Source organism: Micropterus salmoides, unplaced genomic scaffold, assembly GCF_014851395.1.
Source record: "Micropterus salmoides isolate LMB-PRFRI ecotype aquatic unplaced genomic scaffold, ASM1485139v1 Ms_hic_scaffold_18, whole genome shotgun sequence".
NCBI lineage: Eukaryota > Metazoa > Chordata > Actinopteri > Centrarchiformes > Centrarchidae > Micropterus > Micropterus salmoides.
In genome coordinates, this window is record NW_024040928.1 from 15,296,153 (window position 1) to 15,320,900 (window position 24,748).

General features: G+C 40.9%; 2 protein-coding genes across 4 annotated transcripts in view; one reads left to right on the plus strand and one right to left on the minus strand.

The window, feature by feature from the left end:
- Positions 1-712: 712 nt before the first annotated feature.
- smyd2b (SET and MYND domain containing 2b) lies at positions 713-18,846 on the plus strand. Its single transcript, XM_038726113.1, has 12 exons — positions 713-933; positions 2,395-2,458; positions 4,164-4,274; positions 4,377-4,437; positions 5,595-5,719; positions 5,958-6,025; positions 7,195-7,297; positions 10,023-10,133; positions 10,320-10,440; positions 10,780-10,954; positions 16,369-16,477; positions 16,974-18,846. Exons 1-12 carry the CDS (start codon positions 764-766, stop codon positions 17,052-17,054), a joined length of 1,299 nt encoding a protein of 432 aa, XP_038582041.1. The 5' UTR covers positions 713-763; the 3' UTR covers positions 17,055-18,846.
- The window catches only part of LOC119908430 (tyrosine-protein phosphatase non-receptor type 14-like), a 38,961-nt gene continuing 31,871 nt past the window's right edge, over positions 17,659-24,748 (minus strand). For 2 of the 3 annotated variants that reach the window (XM_038726111.1, XM_038726112.1), the window contains exons 15-20: positions 24,040-24,180; positions 22,873-23,091; positions 21,108-21,236; positions 20,636-20,870; positions 19,801-19,964; positions 17,659-19,566 (exon numbers count right to left, since the gene is read on the minus strand). In XM_038726111.1, the coding sequence (XP_038582039.1) occupies positions 19,438-19,566; positions 19,801-19,964; positions 20,636-20,870; positions 21,108-21,236; positions 22,873-23,091; positions 24,040-24,180 (1,017 nt within the window). In that variant the 3' untranslated portion in view covers positions 17,659-19,437. The remainder of the gene's footprint in view (positions 19,567-19,800; positions 19,965-20,635; positions 20,871-21,107; positions 21,237-22,872; positions 23,092-24,039; positions 24,181-24,748) is intronic. The other variant, XR_005445267.1, reaches the window with a different exon arrangement.

A 24,748-nucleotide genomic window follows, 5' to 3' on the forward strand; every position in this document is an offset into this window, starting at 1 on the left:
ACAGCTGGAAACACTGGAAAACAAGCTAAATAACCGCTTCATTTAAAGTATGTTAGCTTTCTGTTGTTTGTTATGAGACCAGCCTTACAATTCAGTTAAGTTTCTCATCCAGAGACTAATTCACTGTCCCACGATAACAGCATCTGATTGTCTGTCTTTACATTATCGACTTCTTCTGCCATATTTGCTGCTCTCAGACAGTGACTGTATATAAAGTCTCAAGAGTGTAATCTCATCGTTGACCGCACAGAGCAGCCACTAGGGGCGCTGTTTCACTCACGACGAAACCCAATGAAACTTGGGTGAAACAGCAGAATAATAATTGCTATTGTGATTGTTAAGTATTTCAACTAAACAATTCAATTAATTAATTTCAATTAAATTACAGTGATAACTATTTTGGATATCGGAAAATCGGTTTTCCTTGGGGTTTTTCCGGGGGGGGGCACCTTGTTACCTTGGAGCCCCCAGCCATCCCCACTCCCTCTACAAATGTAATTTAACTGTAAAATCGCTCCATAGGGCTCTCTAAATCAATTACTGGGTGCTATAACATAAGTAGGGAGTTTGTCTGTCACAGGAAAAAGTTTTATAATGTTTGTTTGTTTAAAGTAGCAGCTGGGCTTTACTGTATCTTTGGATGCCATTATGAACTATTATTGGGAGGGTGACGCCCCAACACGTAGAGCCGGGGTTCCACCTCCCACTTCTCTCCCGGGTCCTGCTGAAACATTTTGGATAAAGACAACTCGAAGGTGGCACAATGACGGGCAGCATCGAGGGACTGGAGAGGTTTGACAGTCCGGGAAAAGGACGAGGTCTCCGCGTTACCAGGGCCTTTAAAGTTGGAGAGCTGCTGTTTTCCTGCCAGGCTTACTCTTATGTGCTATCAGTAAAGGAGAGAGGCTACTACTGCGAGTTCTGCTTCACCAGGTAAATGGTTATTTTTAATTCAGTTATTTCTCTAAGCATGGCGTGATACAGTTCGTCAAGAACATCGTCCCATCACTTTTGCCTGTATCAGATACCTACTGCACAACTTTGTGATGATACCTGACATCATGCATAATGCAATTTATTTGTTATTAGATCTGACCTACATACAGGACCACGTGGGCTCTTTGTCATAAATGTGTCACTCAATAAAATCTATTTTGGTTATGTTCTTTCTGAACTGTGGTTCATGTGGCCAATATCTGGTTCCACATATCTGCACACCCCCTCTGGCCCAATCTCACTCATGCTTTTTTTCTTAATCATACAGCCAGTCATTTAGCTCTTGATTGTGTTTGCTTGCCTGAATGTGTTATACCACAGCTGTTTTGTAGTAACAATGATAACATTCAGTTAAAATCTAATCTAATGTCTAATAATTGTCTTTGTCCTGTAGTCTGCAGGATGGTATGGATGCAGCTGGTTGCCCTGCGTACACACCCTTTTCTGTATAGTACTGTGATGTAAAACATCATCACTCTTGCAACAACAGTTTATATATTTGTTATGTTTAACATGAGAAATTAGTTATTGTCCACATCGTCTCCCAGTGGTGTGAAGTCTTTTATATTTAGGACGATTCTGTGAGGTTCATTGTGAAGGATTTATACCATAATCTGTCTTCCAATCACACTTTAAATGATGCTGAAGTACTGAGCGAAGATGTGGAAAGTTGCAGAAGTGTAAGTCTTTGCACAGTTTGGATTCTGTGCAGCAATATTTTTAAGTATGACTTACTAATCTGCTGTATCCCTACCTCTTAGTACCACAAAACAAAAGACAACACTGCATTTTATCATAAAGGATCCAATATGTTTGATACAGTTCACTTTAGTGCAGACTCTGTTTTGTTGTAAAAATCAATCATCATGGTGATATTCAGGGCTTTACCTGTACTTTACATCAGTTAGTGTGTTCCCAGCTTTAGCCTTTCACCCACCAATTACCAGCTTGTTGAACTTAGTGTGACTACTAACAACAAGTGTCTCAAAATTTTTGGGTGAAGTTATGTTTCAGTGTGGTAGAGCAACAGCTGGTCATAAGATCAGCTCTATAAATACCACAGAATGTTTTAAAGTCCTTCATCGCTATCAGTTACGACAGGCCACTGGCAACTGCTGTTTCTTGTCTCAGAGTAATGGAGCAGGATGTTAAAATGTCCATACACAGACTTGTACGCTCAAGCAAACAGACACTCACGTACAGCTAGATAGCTACTGCCATAGACGTACAACTACATTTATATGCATTATCCGCTGAGCTCTGATATCTAACATTTGAGTGTTGTTTGTTTTGTGTGTCTGGGAAATTATATGAGGATGTGAGAGAATCTTATAGTAACTTTTTAATTGTGTACTCTGCACTATCCATAAGCTAATAGAACGTCTTTGTCATTTATAGGAAAGAGGGCTTGGCAAGATGTGGGAAGTGCAAGAAAGCATGCTACTGCAATGTAAAATGCCAGGTAGGAAACTATTGGAATGACAGAATTACTTTGTAATGTAATGATTCCTGTGTAAGTGGTTAATGGAAAGGGCAAAGGACCCTAATTTGTAGCTCAGAAATACATCTTTTACTGTGTATTACCTTTACAACTGCTACTATATGTTGAAACACAAGCAGGTTCAACCGAGGAATAACAATATTTGCACGTGCACTGTCTTGACACTTAAGCCAGGAGGTGTAATATCTCAACAACTATTGGATGGACTGACATAAATCTAGACATTGATGGTCATTATAGGATGGATCGGAATCATTTGGGTGATCCCTTACGCCTCTAAAACAAGTGACTGCATTCCCGTCACTCTAGCATGCAGCTCTAAGCACAGCTATACCTAAGTACACCTGAGACTGTTTAACAAGATAAGTTAAACTTTATTGATCCCACACTGGTAAAATCCGCTTGTGACAGCACCTCAAAATTCAACATGTAGTGAAAAAGAGTGGTGGATGAAAAATACACAAACAATAATTAGAAATAGAATATACCAATTATATACATTAGATGCACCTTTCAATTATACAGATATATGTGATGGATAATTGGACAGAATAATTACACATATCGTAATATACTTAAAATATATATACTGTATATAGTAGGTAAAAAATTTTGCCTTAAGAGATGGATGAACTGCATAAAGATTTGATTGCACTGAATACAGCAGGAGGTGGCTTCACAGTGTAAATAAATTTAATTGCACAGGAAAAAAATTGCACAGTGTACGTATAATTTAAATGATATACTGTATGTATATAGAGATCTGTGAAGTAGCATCATCTGCCACAATGCCTGCTTGCCTGCTTGATAAGCAAATTGCAGGGGGTCCAGCTTTGAGCTCAGCAGGGTTCAGCCCTCAGGTGGGAAGTTAAGGCTTTGGTCTGAAGTGGTTGGGCTCCCTGGAGTGTTCAGTCCTGGTACTAAAACCACACAGGAAGTTTTCCACAGGACCAGAACTCTCTCCAGACTAAAAGAGTCAGACTGAAAATGTGCAGAACTACCTCAAGAGATGATCTGAACAGTCCTTAAGCAGTCTGGATGGGTGGTCTTGAGCATGGAGTGAAAAGGAGAGGAGCGGTGTGAGGAGGGTGCAGTTGATGCCATGGGTATAGCAATAGCAATTCAGTCTATATTCTGATTTGATACCATAGTGTCACTTCAAATGCATTTTATTGTGCGTTATTTTAATTAAATCTGGGTTGACTGATGGAAAAGAGGATTATGGGAGTTTTCTATGCGCTGTAGTTTCCTTCCCCAGCCGAAAAAACATGCAGCTCAGCTGAACTGAAGACTCCCATTGGCTGGCGATAGTACAGTTTGGGATGTATACGACATGTACAGTATATTATATACCTGCATGTGTCTGTATAACGTGGTATGTAAATTACGACATACTGTATGGAAAGCGATTTGTGTGATAAACTCGCACTAACTTGATTATGATGAACTAAAATGGAGGGTTAAATGGGTGAGGGTAACATTAGATTAACACAGTGTGGAGTCCCATTTCACCGTGCTGCATAATGCTTCAGCGGGTAGTGAAGCTCAGGGGCCATATATGCCAACTGTTCTTTTTTCATGGATGCGTTTTCATGAAGCATAAATAGCTTACAACCGGGTTGCTCTTTTGCATGCTATTGTGATATTTCTATGTGTTTGTGTGTAGAAAGGGGACTGGGCCATGCACAAGCTGGAGTGTTCTGCAATGACTGCATTCGGAGAGAACTGGTGCCCGTCAGAGATGAGCCGCCTGGTGGCCCGGATCCTTGCCAAGAAGGTTGGACACTTATTAAAAGACACAGTGTCCTTTTGGAGTGTTGTCTATCACATACTGTGGTTCATTCAGACCATTCCTGTTAATCATGTCTGTCTTCCACAGAAAACACAGAAAGAAAGATGTGTTTCTGAGAAGATCTTGCTCATAGGAGAGATGCAATCACGTGAGTTATTGCTCCTTTAACACACAGACATAAAAGCAAGCATGGTTTTTGTCTGTGATTTTATGTTGATCGTTCTTTGGGCACAACCCTTAAATACCTACCTTAAAAGTGCCAGTGCAGATTCAGTAGCAAGTGTTCAGAAAGTGTAGGCCTACTGGAAGAAGAGTGTCCCTAGATGTCCCTCTTAAAAAACAAAATCCTTTCAGGTTAGACTGAGAGAAACACCCATGGCCACAACTATATATATCCTATAGATATACAGTATAGACAACACCACAAGTGTAACAACTTGAATGGGAAGAAGAGCACTTTAAACTAACACACACAGTGCTGATTGCGTGATTGTAAGGGCCCTGCGATGGACTGGCGACCTGTCCAGGGTCCCCTTTCGCCCGATGTCAGCTGGGATTGGCTCCAGCCCCCCCACACACACCGACCCTGTACGCAGGATAAGTGGGTGAGAATGGATGGAAGTTGAGGTTCAGTTCAAAGATATTACCTAATATTTCCTTACATTAACAAATCTTACTTGTATAAATATACAATCTATGGTGAATGAGAGAGTATTATGTGGAAAAGTAGTATAAAGCCTTTTGTGACTCCAGAGCGAGCTGTGCAAAATTTAATAAAGTGCCTCAAGTGTGTTTGAGGCAGGAGTCCGGAGGCGGCTGGAGGCGGCCGGAGGCTACATTAGCCGCTACTTGCAACTAGCGGTTAAAGGAACACACAGTTTTGTCAGTATGCCCATGTTTGTGTGTGACCTGTGATCTGCTGTGTCTCTGTTGAGTCAGCGTCTCATGTACGAATAGTAGAACTGTGTCTAGTGTCAAAGGTCAGGGACAAGACACACGCGCACCATCTGGCTGTACTGTAGACTGTATATGGATGACTGTCTATTTACAGTTGTTAGAGGACCTGATGAAAACTTCTCTAAACCAGCTAAAGAACTGATTTTCCTGTCTGTGTGTCTAGTAATTGGATTATCACTCTAGTCTGTTTCTGTCTCACTTCTTAATTTTAACCTGGCTTAAGTAGTTTGCATGGCTTTATATTAAAGGAAAACATAGTACTGCCAAACAGTACACATGCCACCCTTGGTAAATAGTTAAAAATACATATTTGATTAATCAAATCAAAATGTCTTCTTCCCGTCACAGACGTGGAGGACGTAGATAATGAGAAAAGAGAAATGAACGAGGCAGATATTGCTGGACTGCATCGTTTTTACTCCAAACATTTGGAGTTGCCCGACCATAAAGACTTGCTCACCCTCTTCTCCCAGGTACTAAAAAACACACACACACACACACACACACTCAAACAACACACATAAATCACAGGTGATAATAATACCCATAGATTCTTATTCTTTTTTTGCTGCCAAGTAAGCATATATCTTGTAATACAAACAATTAGCTTTTCCACTACTGGAAATTAAGAAGAAAGAATAATTGTAATTTGATTTAAAACAGGCGAAAGATTGTTTTTTCTTTCTCTCCCCTGTGTCCTTTATTCAACAGGTTGCCTGTAATGGTTTCACGATAGAGGATGATGAACTGTCCCACATGGGTACTGCAGTCTACCCAGAGTAAGAAGGAAACTCACATGCATATATACAAGCACATTTTCATTCTGTGCTGTTTCAAAAGTACATATAAAGGTACAGTATCACACAGTACGTTCTCCCATCCTTACAGAGCTTCTTCTGTGGTTCTTAGTGTCTCAGTGTTTTACTCTCAGTCTACCAGATAATGGCTTCTTTGGATATGTGTTGGTTCCTTCATTTTATTTGGGACATTAGTCATTTGCTTAGGTCTCCTGTCATTGTTCTTGAAAAAACAGGAACAGAAACACCACATGAAAAAGGAGACATAACCAACTATATGCTAACTGCACAGGCTCGCCATATTACTAAATGAATGCTGCATTCTACAGTTAGCATTATTTGTTTTGTTTTTTTTAAGGTTAATATTCAGAGCAATGTGACACATATCCAAATAGGCCAGATTGCAATTCCTAGCAAGACAACTTTTCTTCTCAGTTGGTCATTTGGTGGTAAAATCCTCTCCCTGCTGTGCGGCTGAGGCTGTTAAATTGTAAAACTGGTTGTGTGAAGGTGAATTTGCTCTCTCAGCTCCATTTTTGAGCTATTTACAGCTTGCCACCTAGGAAAGAGTAGGATTGCTAACATATTTCAGGGATACTTAAGACCTCTCTGTTATAGCATAGTGCCAAACCACTGAAAAGATTATGTCGCTGTTATGTCATTGCATTGAGCAATAATAATCAGAATCAGAATCAGCTTTATTGCCAGGTATGTGTACACATACGAGGAATTTGACTCAGGATTGCACATTGCTCACGATGTGCTTACTCATACAAAAATACAAAGTCACAATAATAAAAATAAAATACAATCAGACACAGACTTCAGTGTAGACAAAACAAATATACACACTATGAACAAAAACAATATAGACATATTGACAAATACTGCAGTGAGCAGAGTGCAAAGGATGCAGGAGTATGTACATGTCGGGGGTGGATATGATATACAAGTACATATACATGCATACATGTACACATGTACACAGTGCAATGAAGCATAATACAAAGGATGCTGGAATAAATAAGTATAAGTATTTTGTGCAGGAGTTATAAGTTGACAATTTTTTCACCCCCCTACTTTGATTATAAGAAAGTAGAGAGCTTTTATTCTTATCTGTTTCTTCCCCCCCCCTGTCTGTCTCTCCACAGTGTGGCACTGATAAACCACAGCTGTCTTCCCAGTGTCATAGTAACATATAACGGGACCACGGCTGAGGTTCGGGCAGTGCAGAACATGAAGGCCGGAGATGAGGTGAGAAAAGGCGACAGCTGTCATTAGAGGGGGTTGGGTTTTGTTCTGTTTTTTTTTGTGTGTGCAAGTGGAGAAGGGAGGAGTGCTTATTTCGAGAGGGCAGAGTGTGTAAAACATTTGTCTGTGAGCTCGATTCAAATCGATTTGGTGGATCAGCCTGTGCTGAAAGAAAGATTTACTTAATTCCCTTTCAACTGGTAAAGAACAGTAAATTCAATGAAATGATACTTTCTTTTAATCTTACAGTAATATATAGGAACATATAAACCAAGAAAGCCAAGAATTGTTTTTAATTTGTTTTCTGCCACTTTACATTTTTGCAATACACTTATTTGTCCAAGGTGGGTTAAAATCAAGGGGAAATGTCTTGGTTGAAGATACTTTATACACTTATTTTCTTTCTTCCCATGAGGAAATAGATACCAATCTTCTGTCTATTAAATAAGTACATTATCTCACAAAAGTGAGTACACCCCTCACATTTTTGAATATATTTGATTATATCTTTTCATGTGACAACACTGAAGAAATGACACTTTGCTACAATGTAAAGTAGTGATATACAGCTTGTATAACAGTGTAGGGTTAGAGGCTTCCTTCTTGAAGGCGTGGGGGTCGGCCTGTCAGTACACAGACCATACGCCGCACACTGCATCAAATTGGTCTGCATGGCTGTCGTCCCAGAATGAAGCCTCTTCTAAAAATGATGCACAAGAAAGCCCGCAAACTGTTTGCTGAAGACAAGCAGAATAAGGACATGGATTACTGGAACCATGTCCTGTGGTCTGATGAGACCAAGATAAACTTATTTGGTTCAGATGGTGTCATGCGTGTGTGGCGGCAACCAGGTGAGGAGTACAAAGACAAGTGTGCTTGCCTACAGTCAAGCATGGTGGTAGGAGTGTCATGGTCTGAGGGCTGCATGAGTGCTGCCGGCATTGGGGAGCTGCAGTTCATTGAGGGAACCATGAATGCCAACATGTACTGTGACATACTGAAGCAGAGCATGATCCCCTCCATTCGGAGACGGGGCTACAGAGCAGTATTCCAACATGATAATGGCCCCAAACACACCTCCAAGACGATCACTGCATTGCTAAAGAAGCTGACGGTAAAGGTGATGGACTGGCCAAGCATGTCTCCGGACCTAAACCCCATTGAGCATCTGTGGGGCATCCTCAAACGGAACGTGGAGGAGCGCAAGGTCTCTAACATCCACCAGCTCCGTGATGTCATCATGGAGGAGTGGAAGAGGACTCCAGTGGCAACCTGTGAAGCTCTGATGAACTCCATGCCCAAGGCAGTGCTGGAAAATAATGGTGGCCACACAAAATATTGACACTTTAGATCCAATTTGGATATTTTCACTTAGAGGGGTAATCACTTTTGTTGCCAGCGGTTTAGACATTAACAGCTATGTGATGTGTTATTTTGAGGGGACAGCAAATTTACACTGTTATACTAGTAGAGTGTAAGTACTTCACTTTGTAGCAAAGTGTCATTTCTTCAGTGTTGTCACATGAAAAGATATAATCAAATATTTACAAAAATGTGAGGGGTGTACTGCCTTTTGTGAGATACTGTAGTTATAGCCAGGACATGACTGACTTAGCTCAATATAAGGACTGAAAACAGGGAAACAGCCAGCAGCTACCAGCACCTCCAAAGTTCAATAAACACATTATATCTTGTTTGTTAATCCATGCAAAATTAATGTAAAAACAAAATGCCTGGTTTTTGCCAGGGTCATTTGCCCGACTGTTTTTTTGCTGGGCTCAATAACTTCCTAGAGTCTTGTCATCACCATAAGGTTACCAGGCAAGCAGAGGAGACTTCACAAGGGATCCGGTTGTTACCTCTGGACAAAGCCAGGTTAGCTGTTGTCCCATTTTTTAGTCTAGTGCTAAGCTAAGCTAAGCTAAAAGGGTGCTGGCTATAGCTTCGTATTTACCGTACAGGCATGAGAGTGATATCAATCATCTCATCTTACTCTAGGCAATAAAGTGAAAACTTTAATAAAATTTCCCAAAATGTCAAACTATAATTTTAAATCTTGAAACAAGCTTGACAGCAGTGATTCTGGTCATTTTCTCAAGGATATTTCTCATGGATGAGTAGCTTAAAAATGGAAAAGCCTCGGAGACCTGACACTGGGAGTGTGAGATTCAAAGGCAAAGACAGGAGTGTGAAGGCTTTGGCATGACCAGAGCGTGACATCACAGCTGATGTACAGCGCCAGGTCAATGACAGTTAAAGTGTCCATGTGCCAGGACAGTGCTGTCGAAGAAGAGCGTGTGTGGTTTGAAGGGGGGATGCAGCAGCTGATTAAAGAGGCCGGCGGGGCTATTTTCAGACTGACCCTGTCACCTGCAGTTCAGTGGCTGTTTGGCAGCAAATTGAGATATTCAAACAAGTGGAAATATGTCAAGGATTATTAAGGATTTTCAAGTGCAATGTGTTTACAATCTATTCATAATATTTTAATCTATTGAACGTCTGTCCAACGTGGGACAGGGATCCCTCCTCTGTTGCTCTTCATCAGGTTTTCACCATTAAAAGGTTTTTCTGAGGGTAGTTTTTCCTCAACCGAATTGAGGGTCTAAAGTCAGAGGGTGTTGTATGCTGTTCTGATTGTAAAGCCCCTTGAGACAATTTTGTGATATTGGGCAATATACTATAAATAAAATTGACAGACTGCCTGACTGTGTGTTATTTCCCCCTCTAGGTGCTCATCAGCTACATAGACCTCCTCTATCCAACAGACGACCGCAACAACAGGCTGAGAGAGTCCTATTACTTCACCTGTGAGTGCCAGGAATGCAAAAACAAGTCCAAGGTAAGACAGCACAAGAAGTACTGGATAAAAAAAATCACTAAATGAACAAATTGTATTTAATTATTTTGGTTAACAAGCACGGATTAGCACTCAGATACTGCCACTGTAATTCACATGGAAAATTGCGAAAACTGCACTTCACAGTTTGGTTGACAAGCCTGCTCGGTGTCCTGTCTTCACCTCCAGGACAAGGCAAAGTTGAAAGTACGTAAGCGGAGTGACCCCATCGAGGCAGAGGTCATCAGCAACATGGTGCGCTACGCCAGAAAAACCGTCAGAGAGTTCCGGGCTTTAAAACACATAAAAAATATCCTTCAATGCCACTAAATACCATTGTCTCTTGTGTGTACAATTCGTCTGCATAACCGTTCATTGTTTATTAAGCTTACTTATGAGCCTAATAGCTCAACAGTTAAACTTCACTTTCCCCTGCTGTAAAACACTCTTTGGAGTGCTTTGGATTAATTTGCATGATGATAATGGGGATTAGTGTACATTTTCTCATAAGCAGCAGTTGTTCTTCAGCAAAGTAGCTTCCCAGACTGTAAAAACATCTGATTGTATGATCAGAGGCCCTTTGACGTTTCAGTTAAACCCTATGGTTAAAACCTCACCTTGTGCTGATGCAGCCTTGACTCTTTAGCACCCCCTAGCGAGCTGTTGGAGATGTGTGAACAGAGCCTGGATGAGATGGGTGCCATCTTTGATGACTCCAATGTGTACATGCTCCACATGATGTACCAGGCCATGGGGGTTTGTCTCTACATGCAAGATGCTATAGGAGCTATCAGATACGGCGAGAAGATCCTCAAACCTTACAGGTGAACCGTCAGAAACGCACATCTTTCTGCACACCTTCTAACCGTGCATGTCAGAAATGAGAGATTGTAGCTGTTCAACTGAATAGGCCTTTCATGTACTTGTACATGCACGTGTTTTTATTAGTTTCTAAAATAGGTAATTGTTTCATTTAAGTCAAATTTCTTCTCATCTAGTAAATGTATAATTGGTATGGATACTAAGGTGTTTCTTCATAAAAGATATAGTACCAGAATGTCAGAGTGTACCTAATAATTATTTCCTGAGATAATTGATTCCTTGCATCATCTTGTCACAAGATCTCTGACGTAATTGCTGACGTAATCTGCACTCTGCGCATGCGTTGGCGTCTGTAGCCACCTGTCGGAAGCTCCGTCTTAAACTGGACTCTTATCCAGTTTTAATCCACTCTTTTTCGTTACATTTTTTATATCCTTTTTATTTAACTTAACTTTATTTAAGTTTTACGTGGGTTAAGGATTTTAGTCATCCGACATGGATTTTAAGCTAGATGACCGTAAAAACGCGATCAACGCTACTGATCGCAACAAAGCTCCGTGACTATGCTAGCCGAGATAACTCTGCCCCATGAGGACTGCACACTCCTTAAGAAAGCGAACAGAAGATTGCTGACCTTATGGAAGACATCCGACGACTTTCAGAGGAACTCAAAGAGAAAGATTCCCTGCTGACTGGCTTTATGGATGTGGCTTCAGTACAAGCCAAACAGATTGTTTCTCTTAGCGCAACCGGCAACATCCAGGACACCGTGTTTTGGGACCCCTCTGCTTTTCCGAGGCTTTCCTCCTGCTCGACTCCGAAGCATCAGTCAACCTGGGCTGAAGTGGTGATCCGTGGCTGCAAGAGAGGCTCGGATGGGGCTGCTTCTCCTCCGCACATCGGCCTCTCCAACCGCTATGCAGCCTTGTCTAACGACACTCCGGTCCATCCAGCAGATGCACCTGCGGCTTCGAGTCTCCCAGATACGGATCTCTTTCGGCGCACAGTGCCTGCCGACACTGTTGCATCTCCTCCACCGGCTACATCTCCTGCACTGGGCCGCCGGTCTGCCGTCATCCCGGTCAAAAACTTCCGCTTCCCGACGTAGGATCCTGAAGGAGGCTGTGCTCAGACGCTCCGGAGGATGTCTCTACCCTGCACCGTCGGGTAGCCCTTCTCTCAGGTCTGTTACTGCTACTCCAACACAACACTCGGCAGCTCACACACTCCATCCTCAGTCCGCACGCAGTGTTGAAGCAGATTCTGCTCAGTCCTGCTCTGGAACCCCACAACCGGCATCTCCTCGTCCTCTTTTCTCCCCAACCACACTAATAATTGGTGACTCCATAACCAGAAACCTCCGTTTCTTTAACGCTACCACTCGCTGCTTCCCCGGTGCCACCACGGCTGACATTTTAAAAAACTCCAGGACCTGATGCCGTCGCTCCCGTCCTCCATCACAAGAGTGATAGTCCATGTCATAACAAATGACACAGCTCTTCAGCAGTCTGCGCTGACAAAATCAGATTAAAACCGTCTTTTTAACTTTTTAAAGCAGTGCGGAAAGTCCGTTTTTATCTCTGGTCCCATTCCCACAGTTGGTCGCGGTGCTGGCCGCTTCAGTAGACTCCTTGGCCTCCACGACTGGCTCCAGTCCGCCTGCAGGGCTCATCGTGTGTGTTATGTGGATAACTTTAATATTTTCTGGCAAAGAATGTCTCTTTTTAAGACAGACGGACTTCACCCAAACAAACGGGGCTCAGAAATGTTAGCTGCTCACATACAGCATGTGGTGCGGTCCACACATGACTTACGTGAATGACTAATCATTCATGCAGCACACCTGGACACACCACAGCTCACTGAACACATCTCTTCCTCACTGCTACAAACAACTGTCTCCACCTGCTGGCATGTAAAGCCGTCTGCTCCCAGCGCTGTTCCACAGACTTCTATTCCTGTCATCATCACGCATAGACCAGTAAACCGAAATGTGCACATCCACACAGAATAGTAATCTCTTAAGGATTAGGACAACTGCACCAACTCCAGCACCCAGAATAAACTCATTTAAAATGGCTCTCTTCAATGTGAGATCACTGTCAAGTAAGACTTTTATCTTTAATGATTTTATCTTGTCTGCAAATCTAGATTTTATGTTTTTAACTGAATCCTGGTTGCAAATGAATGACTATAGCCAGCTAGCTAAACTGTGTCCGCCTCAATATGATTGTTTTAGTCAACCGAGGGTCAGTGGTCGTGGTGGTGGGCTTGTGAGTGTGTATAGGGAAAATTTTAAATGTCATCAAGTATGCTGTGATGAATTTAACGCCTTTGAAGTTCTCACTCTTAAAGTTGGAGGGCTGCAACCTATCATATTTGTTATAATTTATCGCCCCCCAAAACCGCCCGGAGGATTTTTATCAGAACTTCCTGAATTTTTATCTACTCTGGTTTTAAATTATGACAGAATTGTTCTTTGTGGCGATTTTAATATTCATGTTGATGACCCCAACAATGTTAATGCAACTAACTTTTTAAATATGGCCACTTCTTTTAACTTCAAACAACATGTCAAAGGGCAAACACATAACCGTGGTCATACACTGGACTTGGTTTTTACCCTGGGTGTCAGCATTTCCTCTGTGGAATTAGTGGACATGACCATATCTGACCACAGATGTATTGTTTTTAGTTGTGATTCGCCTGTTAATCATGCCGCCTCACCAAGCTCCGTGTGTTCTCGCATCTTTAATGAACAAAGTGTTTCAAAGTTTTGCACATTCTTTCAGAGCCAAAGACAACACCTGTCTGATTCCAACACCAACAATCTGGTCGATCACTTCAATCATATCTGCTTGTCGTCACTAAATATTACTGCTCCTCTAAAGGTTAGGCCTACGTCTAAAGCTAGTAAGCAACCCTGGATAAATGACAGTATTCGCAGCCTCAAAAGGGAATGCAGGAAAGCAGAGCGCAGATGGAAAAAAATCCAGTCTCCAAGTCCATTACCTCAGTCTGAAGGATTTATTAATTAACTACAATAACATGGTTAAGGATGCGAGAACACACTATTTTTCTGAACTCATTACTACACATAAACACAATGCCAGGTTTCGGTTTAAGACTGTGGATCAGCTGGTAAACCCAACCCCACCTTGTGCCTCAGCTGGAAGTAATGATGACTGTGAATTGTTTTTATCTTATTTTACCAATAAGGTGGTGTCAATCAGAGCCTCTATTACCCCCACGGCCTCTTACTCAGAGGTTCCTCACCAGCAACAAGAGAGTTTTAACCAGTTTTATCCCATCGACTTGTCTGAGCTTTTAAAAACAGTACCACAAATGAGAGTGTCCTCCAGCCCACTTGATGTAATACCTACAAAATTTTTACTGAAAGTAATGGATTCTGTTGGGCCCCATTTGATCTCTGTTTTCAACAGCTCCCTATCTACTGGTTGTGTCCCTCATTATTTTAAAACGGCTTGTGTGAACCCACTTTTAAAGAAACCTGGTTTAGATCCCTCCCTCCCACATAATTTTAGACCAATTTCAAAACTGCCTTTTATTGCAAAGATTTTAGAAAGAATTGTGTCCAAACAGCTGCTCACTGTGCTGGAAAATAACAAATATTTGAAAAGTTTCAGTCTAGTTTTAGGAAGTACCACAGCACTGAGACTGCCCTGCTTAAAGTCACCAATGACCTTTTAATGTCTGCTGATGAAGGCATGTGCTCAGTCCTGTACTCCTGGACCTTAGCGCTGCTTTTGACACCATTGATCACAACATCATGTTAGACAGACTGAGGCACTGGGTGGGGATCTCTGGTACTGCCCTAGAATGGTTTTCATCCTACCTGTCAAATAGGAAGTTTTGCGTGTCTATAAACAACTATGTCTCCTCATTCTGTCCAGTTAAATATGGTGTGCCTCAGGTCGGTCTTAGGGTTTTCCTTGTATCTGCTTCCCCTTGGACATATTATCCATAAACATGGCATTTCTTTTCATATTTATGCTGATGACACACAAATATACTTGCCTGTCAGATCCACAGACCCTGGAATGCTGAGTTCACTTAACAACTGCCTTTGTGAAGTTAAAAAATGGATGTCAAATAATTTCCTCCAGCTGAACTCAGACAAAACAGAAATCCTGGTCATCGGGTCCCAGCAGATGGCAAATCAAATACTGCCATCTGCTGGTTCCCTAGTAAATCACATTAAGCCTGTGGCAAAGAACCTTGGTGTTTGGTTTGATAGTAATTTAAATTTCGAGCAGCACACCACAAAGCTTGTTCAATCATGTTTTTATCAACTTAGAAATATAGCAAAAATTCAATCTATGTTAACTTTTAAGGACACCGAGACCATTTTACACGCCTTCGTCTCATCACGCCTGGATTATTGCAACAGCCTTTTCACCTGTTTAACCCAAAAATCTATTGATCGACTCCAGACTGTCCAGAACTCAGCTGCCAGGCTTTTAACCAGAACAAAGAAATATGACCACATTACTCCTATTTTAGCTTCATTACACTGGCTCCCAGTATGTTTTAGAATTGACTTTAAAATTCTATTGATCACTTTTAAAGCTTTTCATGGCCTCTCGCCTTGTTATATTTCTGACCTTTTAGTCCCATACACACCAGCACGCACCTTGAGATCCTCTGTTGTCTGTTCCAGAGTCTCGACTGAAAACTAAAGGGGACAGAGCGTTTGCTGTCAGGGCCCCGAGGCTCTGGAACAGCCTGCCCGAGGAAATCAGGTCAGCTGAGTCAGTGAACTCTTTTAAGTCCCTTCTTAAAACATACTTTTATAGGAGAGCTTTTCCCGATCTTATTTGACTTTATTTTATCCCTTTTATTTTATTGTATTTTACTAATTTTATATTAATTTTTCAGGCTCTTATCTTGTTTTTTTTGTTTGTTTTTGTATTATTCTTTACACTTGTTAAAGCTCTTTGTAACTTGTTTTTGAAAAGTGCTCTACAAATAAGGATTATTATTATTACCTTCCACAAATAAACTGCTGCTTATGGACGACATCATGGGAACTGAAGGTTCCAGTATTTTTGGAGTTTGACCGATACCGGGATGTAAACATCAGGATATCTCTGTCTCTGGTGATTCAATTTTACCTCATCAAGTTCATCAGTTTCACAGTTCAATAAAAAAATACCTTGAGTACTGTCATTTGAGTCATTTTCTACTCAAGTAAGAAGGACATTCAAGTACTCTTCACTCCCTTGGCCCCAACTTGTGCTTCACTGTATACTTTCTTTATGATTACAGTAACAGTGCCGGAAGAAGATTTTTAAAGGAAATGATGGATCTTTTGTGATATCAGTGCCTTCAAAAAGACATCATGTCTCTTGAAATTTTAAGTGTAATCAGTATGTGTGATCTCTTTCCAACACAGCAAGCTGTATCCAGCCTACTCTTTGAATGTGTCTTCCATGTACCTGAAGTTGGGCAGACTGTACATGGGGCTAGAGAGGCACTCATTGGGCATCAGCGCTCTCAAGAAGGTAACATGACCTCCTGAGATTTTATATCGGACCTTCATACTCAAATAGAGCAGCTACAAAGCACTTTTAACAAAGTGAACAATAGTGACTACTACTACTGACAAAATCATGAGGACTGGGTATCATTTGAATTTTCCTATCAAAATCAGTTTCAGTACAGAGACTAAACCTTTTTCTTCTTTATAGGAATATACATTTAACATAATTTAACAAAAGTATTAAGGGTTGTCTAAACACAAACGACAAGCAGCAATCCAATAACTTTAAATACATTGTGGTCTGAAATTTTTAGAGGAATCTGTCTAATCAAGGAATAGGTTAACTATTATAAATTTTACCATGCATTGGATTCCAGCTTTCAGTACTTAACAGTTTTCAAAACTCTGCTGACACATTTCATTTGGTATGAAAAAGGTAGTGAGGTTTGATATACCCAGACCTAGAAATCAGGTACATATTTCATGCTGTAAAATGGTATTTGTTTGTGTGTTTATAGGCAATGGCCATTATGGAGGTGGCTCATGGGAAGGATCACTTCTACTTGACAGAGTTGCGCAAAGAGATAGCAGGAAAATGAAGAGAAAGGAAAGAAATGCTATAACACCGTGAATCCCTGAGGACTGCATACAGTCCTTTGATTTGGAGCTTTACAGAACTGGTGGCACTTTCTATTCTTTTTAGCACTGAAGCAAAGATAGAGCATTCATGTTTTTATGGGAAAAATGTGTTTTTTGAGATTTAACTTCTTACATCAGTGTTATGTTTGCATGAACCTATTCGTTGTGAGCAATGTGAAAATTTGACATTGTGAAATTTTACTTATGTTGACCATAATGTGTTTGAGAATTCTCTACCAAATTGTTTTTCACATGTTTGCTTTGGCTTGTGACTGACACGTCAGCTGGACCCTGTCATCCATCAGAATTGAGTTGTTTACATGTGTGTAGGTGTTCGACGCACCAAAATCCCTGTTAGTCAATCAGGACAGCTGCCTCACCGCAAGGAGCCTATAAAAGCTGCAGTATGTGCCTGAGTGGAGGGTTGGGATAGAGCACTGTGTTTGCATTAACACCTTGCGTGAGAGCTCTTTGCTAATTAAGGTCTTCAGTACTGCGAGAAAAACCCTCTCCAACACACAGTCAGCATTACCAGCTAAAAAAAATGAATTTGTGGCCACAGTCTTAAAGAAAATAAGGCTTTATTGCATAATAAGCAAGTACGACAGCTTCATACAAGGGTAGAGAAAAACAAACAACTTGATGTACTCAAAACGCATATACAAAACATCTGTACATATACTTTGAAAGGTATCTGGTAGTTTTGCCAAAAAGGGGAAAAATTAAATATAACAAACAGTGGAATGCAGTATGAGAAAATACTGTCACAAAGAGAACAGAAGTGCAACAAACACTTAAGAAAGCATAAAGCTTAGACTTATTTGAGAATATATACATTGAAATATAAAAATGCATGCATAGTTTATTATGTTGCGGTATTTTTAGGGTACCAAGTCAAAAAGAAATCTTTTCTCACATGCCCATTATGTACAAAGTTACTCTGGACATGGCTGACTGCATTACGATTCAGAAAAATAAAAAGTACATTTAACTAAACATGTAAAAGGAAATTCTTCAGAATGTAATGTTATGAACAGGAATGGCAACATAGAAATCTACCTGGTTTGGATCAGATTATTATAACGGCTGCCTTTTCTTAGTTGTGTCACTTTTACACTATTATCCTTAAAAAATAAACAATACATCAGCATTCTCTTACTGCCAAATCCTTAACTGAGAATTAGGTAAATTATTTGAAATGTTGGAGTTGTTCTTTAAACAAAACACAAAATATTAAATACTGATTTAAAGATTTAATCTTTGGAGGAAAACCGAACCAGAGCCCCATAACAACGATCGAGATGTCAGCGAGGCAACTTCCCCTTGTTTCAATAAGGCACAATGATGCTGTATTTGCTATATAAGGACATAATTCTCTAGTGACTGCATATGTAAAGAGTGAAATGATATTTTAAATTGTCTCCAATTCATTGGACAAACAGCTTATAGACTTAAATGCTTTTAGGTAAGAAATGTGATAACAAGCAACTGTGAGAATTTAGTGAGTGAGTGTGAGTGTGTGTGTGGAGGAGGGATCTTAATAGATTTGTATCCAATGAGGCAACTGCAAAAGGAAATTTGGAGCGATCTTTTTGACACTGACAAGGAAGGCTTTCCGAAAAATATAGTAAAGATTAAGTTGGAAAGTAAGTTGACAGGACAAGGATCAACATGCTTCTCAATGCTCCGTTCAATGGCAAAGGTGACCACAATCTAAATAAATAAAAACATTTGTTATAATGTTGAAGTAAATATTTGCTGTATTAATCAATACTCTGTTAAAAATAAAATGAACAATTTAGAACAGTGATTTAAAGAATACTTTTGTCTGGCAAACTCTTACAGAGTATAGAAAATAGTAATAATACTGCTGCCACCTACTGTTCATGCAGCATAGTGCCATTTCTAATAATGGCTGAATGGGAAATGTAGCAGGTAAACTGAAACTGACATTAGATTTCTCAAGATATTTCCAAAGACATCTCAATAACACATTCACACCTGCAGGCAAATCAAGCTGACTCACAAACATGCACTCTCCATACAGAAGGACCAGGTCCAAAAATATTACCCAGGGGGAAAAAGAACATCTGAATACACTTATTAGGAGAAATGTTCTTTCTATACAGGCCTACACACATCCTTTCCTCCCCAGAGGCGAGTTTGTATGAAAATCTACTTAAATTTCCATAAACATAAACTGCCAAACAGAAAACTCTGCTACCAACCAATCAGTTTTACTGATTGGTTGGTAGCAGTCCTCGTGCTAATTTGAAGTACCGTTGTTGTTATATGGTGCCATCCTGCCTCCTCATGTAAGGTCAAATGTCAGGAACCCAGGGCTCAGATGAGGCGGGAGTTCTTGAGGAACTGGATGAGGACCTGGTAGACAAACTTATACTGGGAAATGGTCTGCACCATCAGCATCCTCTGCTGCCTCAGCCCCGACAACATGGTGGGAACCTCCACTGGCTGAAGGGGAATGAAGAAGAGACAAGAGACAAAATATGATAATTGAAAAATGAGAAATAAAAACAACAGAAGGAGAGACAGTCCTTTAGAAATGTAAACTGTCAAATGTATTATGTTGCTACATTACAGTGAGCGGTAACTAGGCTACATGTACGTGGGGCTGCATACTTGGATAATGTTTTGCAAATGTGGTGTATCTTTTAAAAAAAAACTGTAAGCCCGCTGGCGACCCACCTCATTGTGCTCCAGGCAGCTAATCATGAGCTCAGTGAGGATGACCACTCCGGTGCGACCCACCCCGGCACTACAGTGCACCACCACAGGTGGATTGAGGCTCTTTGAGGTGTCCAGCATGGAGTTAGTGTGTCTCCTTACTGACTGGATCTCCTCTAGGTAGGCTGCAGGAAAGAAGGAGGAGGCAAAGGTAAGACGTGGGCATGTTGAATGTGGTTAACTGCTTTTGTTGCTCACTTAACTAATCTTTTTCATTTGGAGTGTATTTTCAGAGTGTATTTTCAGAGTTCATATCTGTCCAATAAATAAGAAGCTAGAGCCAGGAGACAGTTAGCTTAGTTTAGCTTAAAGACTGTAAACAGGGGAAACAGCTAGCCTGACTCTGTCCAAAGGTAAAACCACAAAATACTATTTTTACTTTTCATTTCGTGTGGATTTAAAAAATGAGGGGAAAAAAAGTTCATTTGTGACCTTTAGACTGCTGGTAATAATTTTTTATTTGCAAATTTTGAAATTGAAGTGCAAAGTACTCTTCTGAGGTGTTGTTTGTTTTTACCACTGAAGAGTAGGACTAGCTTTCTCCCTGCTCCCAGTCTTTATGCAAGGCTAAGCTAATTAACTACTGGCTCTAGCTTCACATTTACTATACAGACATTAGAGTGGTATCAATCTTCTTATCTAACTCTACGCAAGAAACTGAATATATTTCACAAATGGTCAAACTAATCCCTTAATTAGACATTAAACAATGACGGTACATTGATTGTTTTGTCATTTATTATGTCTTGAAATTCACACAAACTGATTACGATAATCATGGCACAATTTCACTCACAGAGGAATCCCTGGACATATTCGGGGCAGCCCTTCTCAGGCCAGTCAGTGTACTGCAGGTGCCAGACTGTCCTCTCCTGGCCGGACAGCAGGTGCTTGACCTTTAACCCTGTGGTGGCGTAGCAGCCTGAGTCGGTGCGGAATTTGGTGGTCACCTTAAACTTTCCATGCGTGGCCGAGTTGTGTTTGGAGCCCAGTTTGGGCCAGTAGCGGTGACTCTTGGATCTGCCACACTCCTGGATGGACGAGAGGGTGAAGATTGGAGGATAAGGATGGATTGGTGATTGGAGGGAAGTAAAAAAGTGAAGAAGGGGATGAGATAAAATAGGAGCACCTATACATAAACACAAAGACACAGTAACACACACTCTCACTGTCGTCCTATTTCTCCCACACAGACACCAGCTGTCGGCCGCTGAAAAATATCCACATCTGCGTGTGCCATGTGTGCACAAATGTGTGCAAGTGTGTACCTCCTCAGCAGTAACCATGGCGATGACGTTGACCCCCTGCTCCCAGACCATCTGCCAGAAGTCTGCGCAGGTGTTGGCTAGCGGACCCTGGGTGGCAATGTAGTGCCACTCCTCCCCTCTGATCATCACCTGGGAATATACACACACACAGAGAATCAATTAGTGCACATGGAGATTACAATGAATGCAGTGCAAACAAGAATCAGTCTACTCACATACCAAATTCAAATGAAATCACACAGGCAAGACAGAAATTAATGAATTTATAATTTAAAATATATTAAATTGTCAAAAACGTTTTAATACACGTTGACAGTAGTGTCATCCACCACTGGAGGGCAGTACAAACATCATTTTCATCCACAGTTTGCATCTTCTCCCTTATTTATAAAACCATCAACCCCTCTTCTTTAGCTTTCTTTTGCTTTCCCTCATTAACAATCCTAAGGCATCACACAGTACTGAAAAACTTCCCATCTTCAACACACTCCAGCCAAATAACACTTCAGAGTGCCATTACATAATAAGAATGTCCAGGCTACTTCCTCAGGCCATCTCGTGACTGTAAACACTGTATTAAGAGATGGATGGGGAATAAACAAGGCCTTTTGTTCTGTGGCAGCTTCCTTAAATGACGGGGCAAGTAAGAGGGTTACACCGTGATAGGCAGCGATTCAGTGCTGCTTTGGGGATCGAACTTAGGCAAGCAATTAGGCATACACACAAAATGCAAACTCATGCATACACACAGGCTTGTGCGTGCACACTGTTTGCAAGTAAGCATGAATAGAGGGCTAGTGAGAGGAGCTCAGGTTGACTTAAGAGGGTTTGGAGTTTGGACCACATTCTTTGGGAATTCCACGAGCTCTGTGAGCTTAAAGGCCCAAACAGCCTTCAACAGCTGCCTTTCATCCTTTCCTCCAAGCCATTCACTGCTTAGGAGTGACCACAACAAAGACTAGCAGAGAGCTCAATGTATCAAGTTTATGCTCTTTGTTTTACTTTATGTTGAATGATGTGAGTGTTGCAAAACACTCTGAGACTGTAACTGTGATTAAGAGCCATACGCATAAACACTAATTACTAAATCTGACTGGTTTACCAGGCAATATAATTGTTTCCCTCTATATGAGTTTGCACTGAAAACTGACAGATGATAAAGTCTGATTTAAAATCCGGGCTGTCATGTTGGCACAGTAAACATCCAATGTTGTATGGCGTTATCTACCTATAGCTGCATTTCCATCCACTTGTTTATTATGAGCATTTTAGATTTGCGCATACTCTGAACAAAGATTCCTTTATGGATTTAGCTACTTAAAATAAATAAACCATTTAAAAACCAATAGTATATCCTGAAAAATGTACAGTCACAAAGATACAGACAAGGCTTTTCTTCTTAGCTCATGAAAAGGTCACATTTGGAGATAAGTGGTTTTCATTATATCTATCTATCTATCTATCTATATATATCTATATCTATATCTCTATATCTATCTATATCTCTATATCTATCTATATATCTATATCTCTATATCTATCTATATATCTATATCTCTATATCTCTATATCTATCTATATATCTATATCTCTATATCTATCTATATCTATATCTATCTATCTCATATGCAAAATGACCCATCATGAGTAAACACAATGAAATCATCACATCACTTACATAAAAGACTGGATTATAGAAAGGTGGGTGCTATAAACATCCCTAAAATTCCTTTTTGACATGTTACCCTTGAACACTCAAGCACACCTTGATATGCGAGGCATTGATATAGCCCGTATTGTTCTCCTTGTTTGGTACAAGCTCGACCCGATTCTCTTCGTACGGAACAACGTCACGGAAACGGTTGCGCTCTGTGTTTTCGGGCAGAGTTGCTGTTGTGAGAACACAGTCTGCCCTTTTCTTGGGAACCTGCTCATACTCAGTGAAGACCCGCTCCTCTTCCAGCTTCAACTCCAAGGTCTTACACTGGAGAGACAGAGAGAAAAAGAAAGAAAGAGACAGGAGGGGGTGTTAGTCATTGAATTCCAAGCAACACATCATTCAGAGGTTTCTCTTTCAGTCCCCAAGGGGCTTTTATTCGTTTACATTCCACCATACCAAAGAGACTATTCAGACCAGGAGAATCCAGAAATCTCATTATAATTTAGGTCCACATTTCTAAACTGTCGTCATCACTCACAGCTTCAATATCAAAGAACACAACGTATGCATAATGCATCAACACAGCTGTAAAAGAGCAGAATGTGCAGTGGTGGTATTCATCCTGGTGGGGGTTCGTGTTTATTAGGCCAGTCATGTTTGAGAGGGCAGCATCTCTGTCTGTCTGTCTCTCTCTCTCTCTCGGGTCACATTCTTAACATACCAATGGCCCTAGAGGCGATAAGCACCACCATGCCATGCGTTCCACAGCCCACTTAGGGCTTGTCCCCGTTAGCTTAGCAACAGTCGGGACAAAGGCTGCGTTTCACACCTCCACTCAAAAGGGAGCTTTTTCCTCACATCTATCAGATAAGATCATCTTTGGGTTTACTTCACCACTGCCAACAATTAAGGAACCTGTATGTTAAATATTAATCCTTCAATCATAAAAGGAAAATGAAAAAAAACTCTTAACACAGACTGGCAGAGGCTGTCTAATTGTGGTGTGATTATATTTTCACTTAAATTGTTTACATCTATCCATCTACTCTACAACAAAATTACTAGCATTTACACAAATAAACAAAACATTTTTCACTTGATAATGTGTCCCACAAGATTTGGGCAGAGTAGAATCTACTGTATAATTGAAAAACATGCCAAAAAGGACATTTGTTTGATCAAATACTTCCTGATACACAGTTAAAGACATGAAAACTTAAAAACTCAAGGAGCTCCACACATACTTTATATAGTAGAGAGGGAACCTCTTACCCGTTCGTCTGTAGCACTTTTGGCCCCTTCTTGCACAGGACTCTCAGGGACAGGCATTCGGGCCACGTAGAGGCCATTGAGGGCGGCCATCATCAGCGGTCTCTTCATGGAGTCCACAGACATCTTCTGTCTTTCCAGAGTCTTCAAGAGAGAGGAAAATCCCGGTGTCATGGCTACAGGTACTGGCAGCATTGCAAGACTGACCAATCTGCGCAGGCCACAAAACAGCAAGCGCGCACATGTGCGTGTGTCGGAGTAGGCAGGGATAATTTGACGTGTGTGTGTGTGTGTGTGTTTGTGTCATGTTTGTAGGGCAAACCTGGCAGTGCCAATCCCCTTGTGTTCTGTCCAAAGGTGTGAACTAACGAGCCCCGTACACAAAGCCTATTAAGGGTAGGCCTGCAGCTTCTTATCCATCTCACTTTGCCCTCAACTTATTTGGATGCTTTCATCCTTGTTTTGTACTTCCTCAAATATTTTTCATTCTTTCAGCCCTTTGTTTATTCCCACCTACCTCTTTGGCCTCCTTTTCTTTGCAGAACACACACTCCCTCTGTCTTTTTTTGCTCTGTCTACCACACTAGCCAAACTCTGACCCACATTGCACGGTCCCTCCTTCCTCCAAGGATTACCTCTCCTAATCTCTGAAGCTATTAAACCTTCAGGACAGCTCCACCCTTCACCTCTCCACCTCCTTCATTCCCTGTGG

What these genes read in the sequence shown, in the direction of transcription:
- smyd2b (XM_038726113.1), top strand. Translation starts at nt 764, where the DNA reads ATGACGGGCAGCATCGAGGGACTGGAGAGGTTTGACAGTCCGGGAAAA. An exon ending in ACATGAAGGCCGGAGATGAG is followed by an intron (nt 7,298 to 10,022) that starts GTGAGAAAAGGC and finishes TTCCCCCTCTAG; the next exon opens with GTGCTCATCAGCTACATAGA. An exon ending in AAGATCCTCAAACCTTACAG is followed by an intron (nt 10,955 to 16,368) that starts GTGAACCGTCAG and finishes TTTCCAACACAG; the next exon opens with CAAGCTGTATCCAGCCTACT.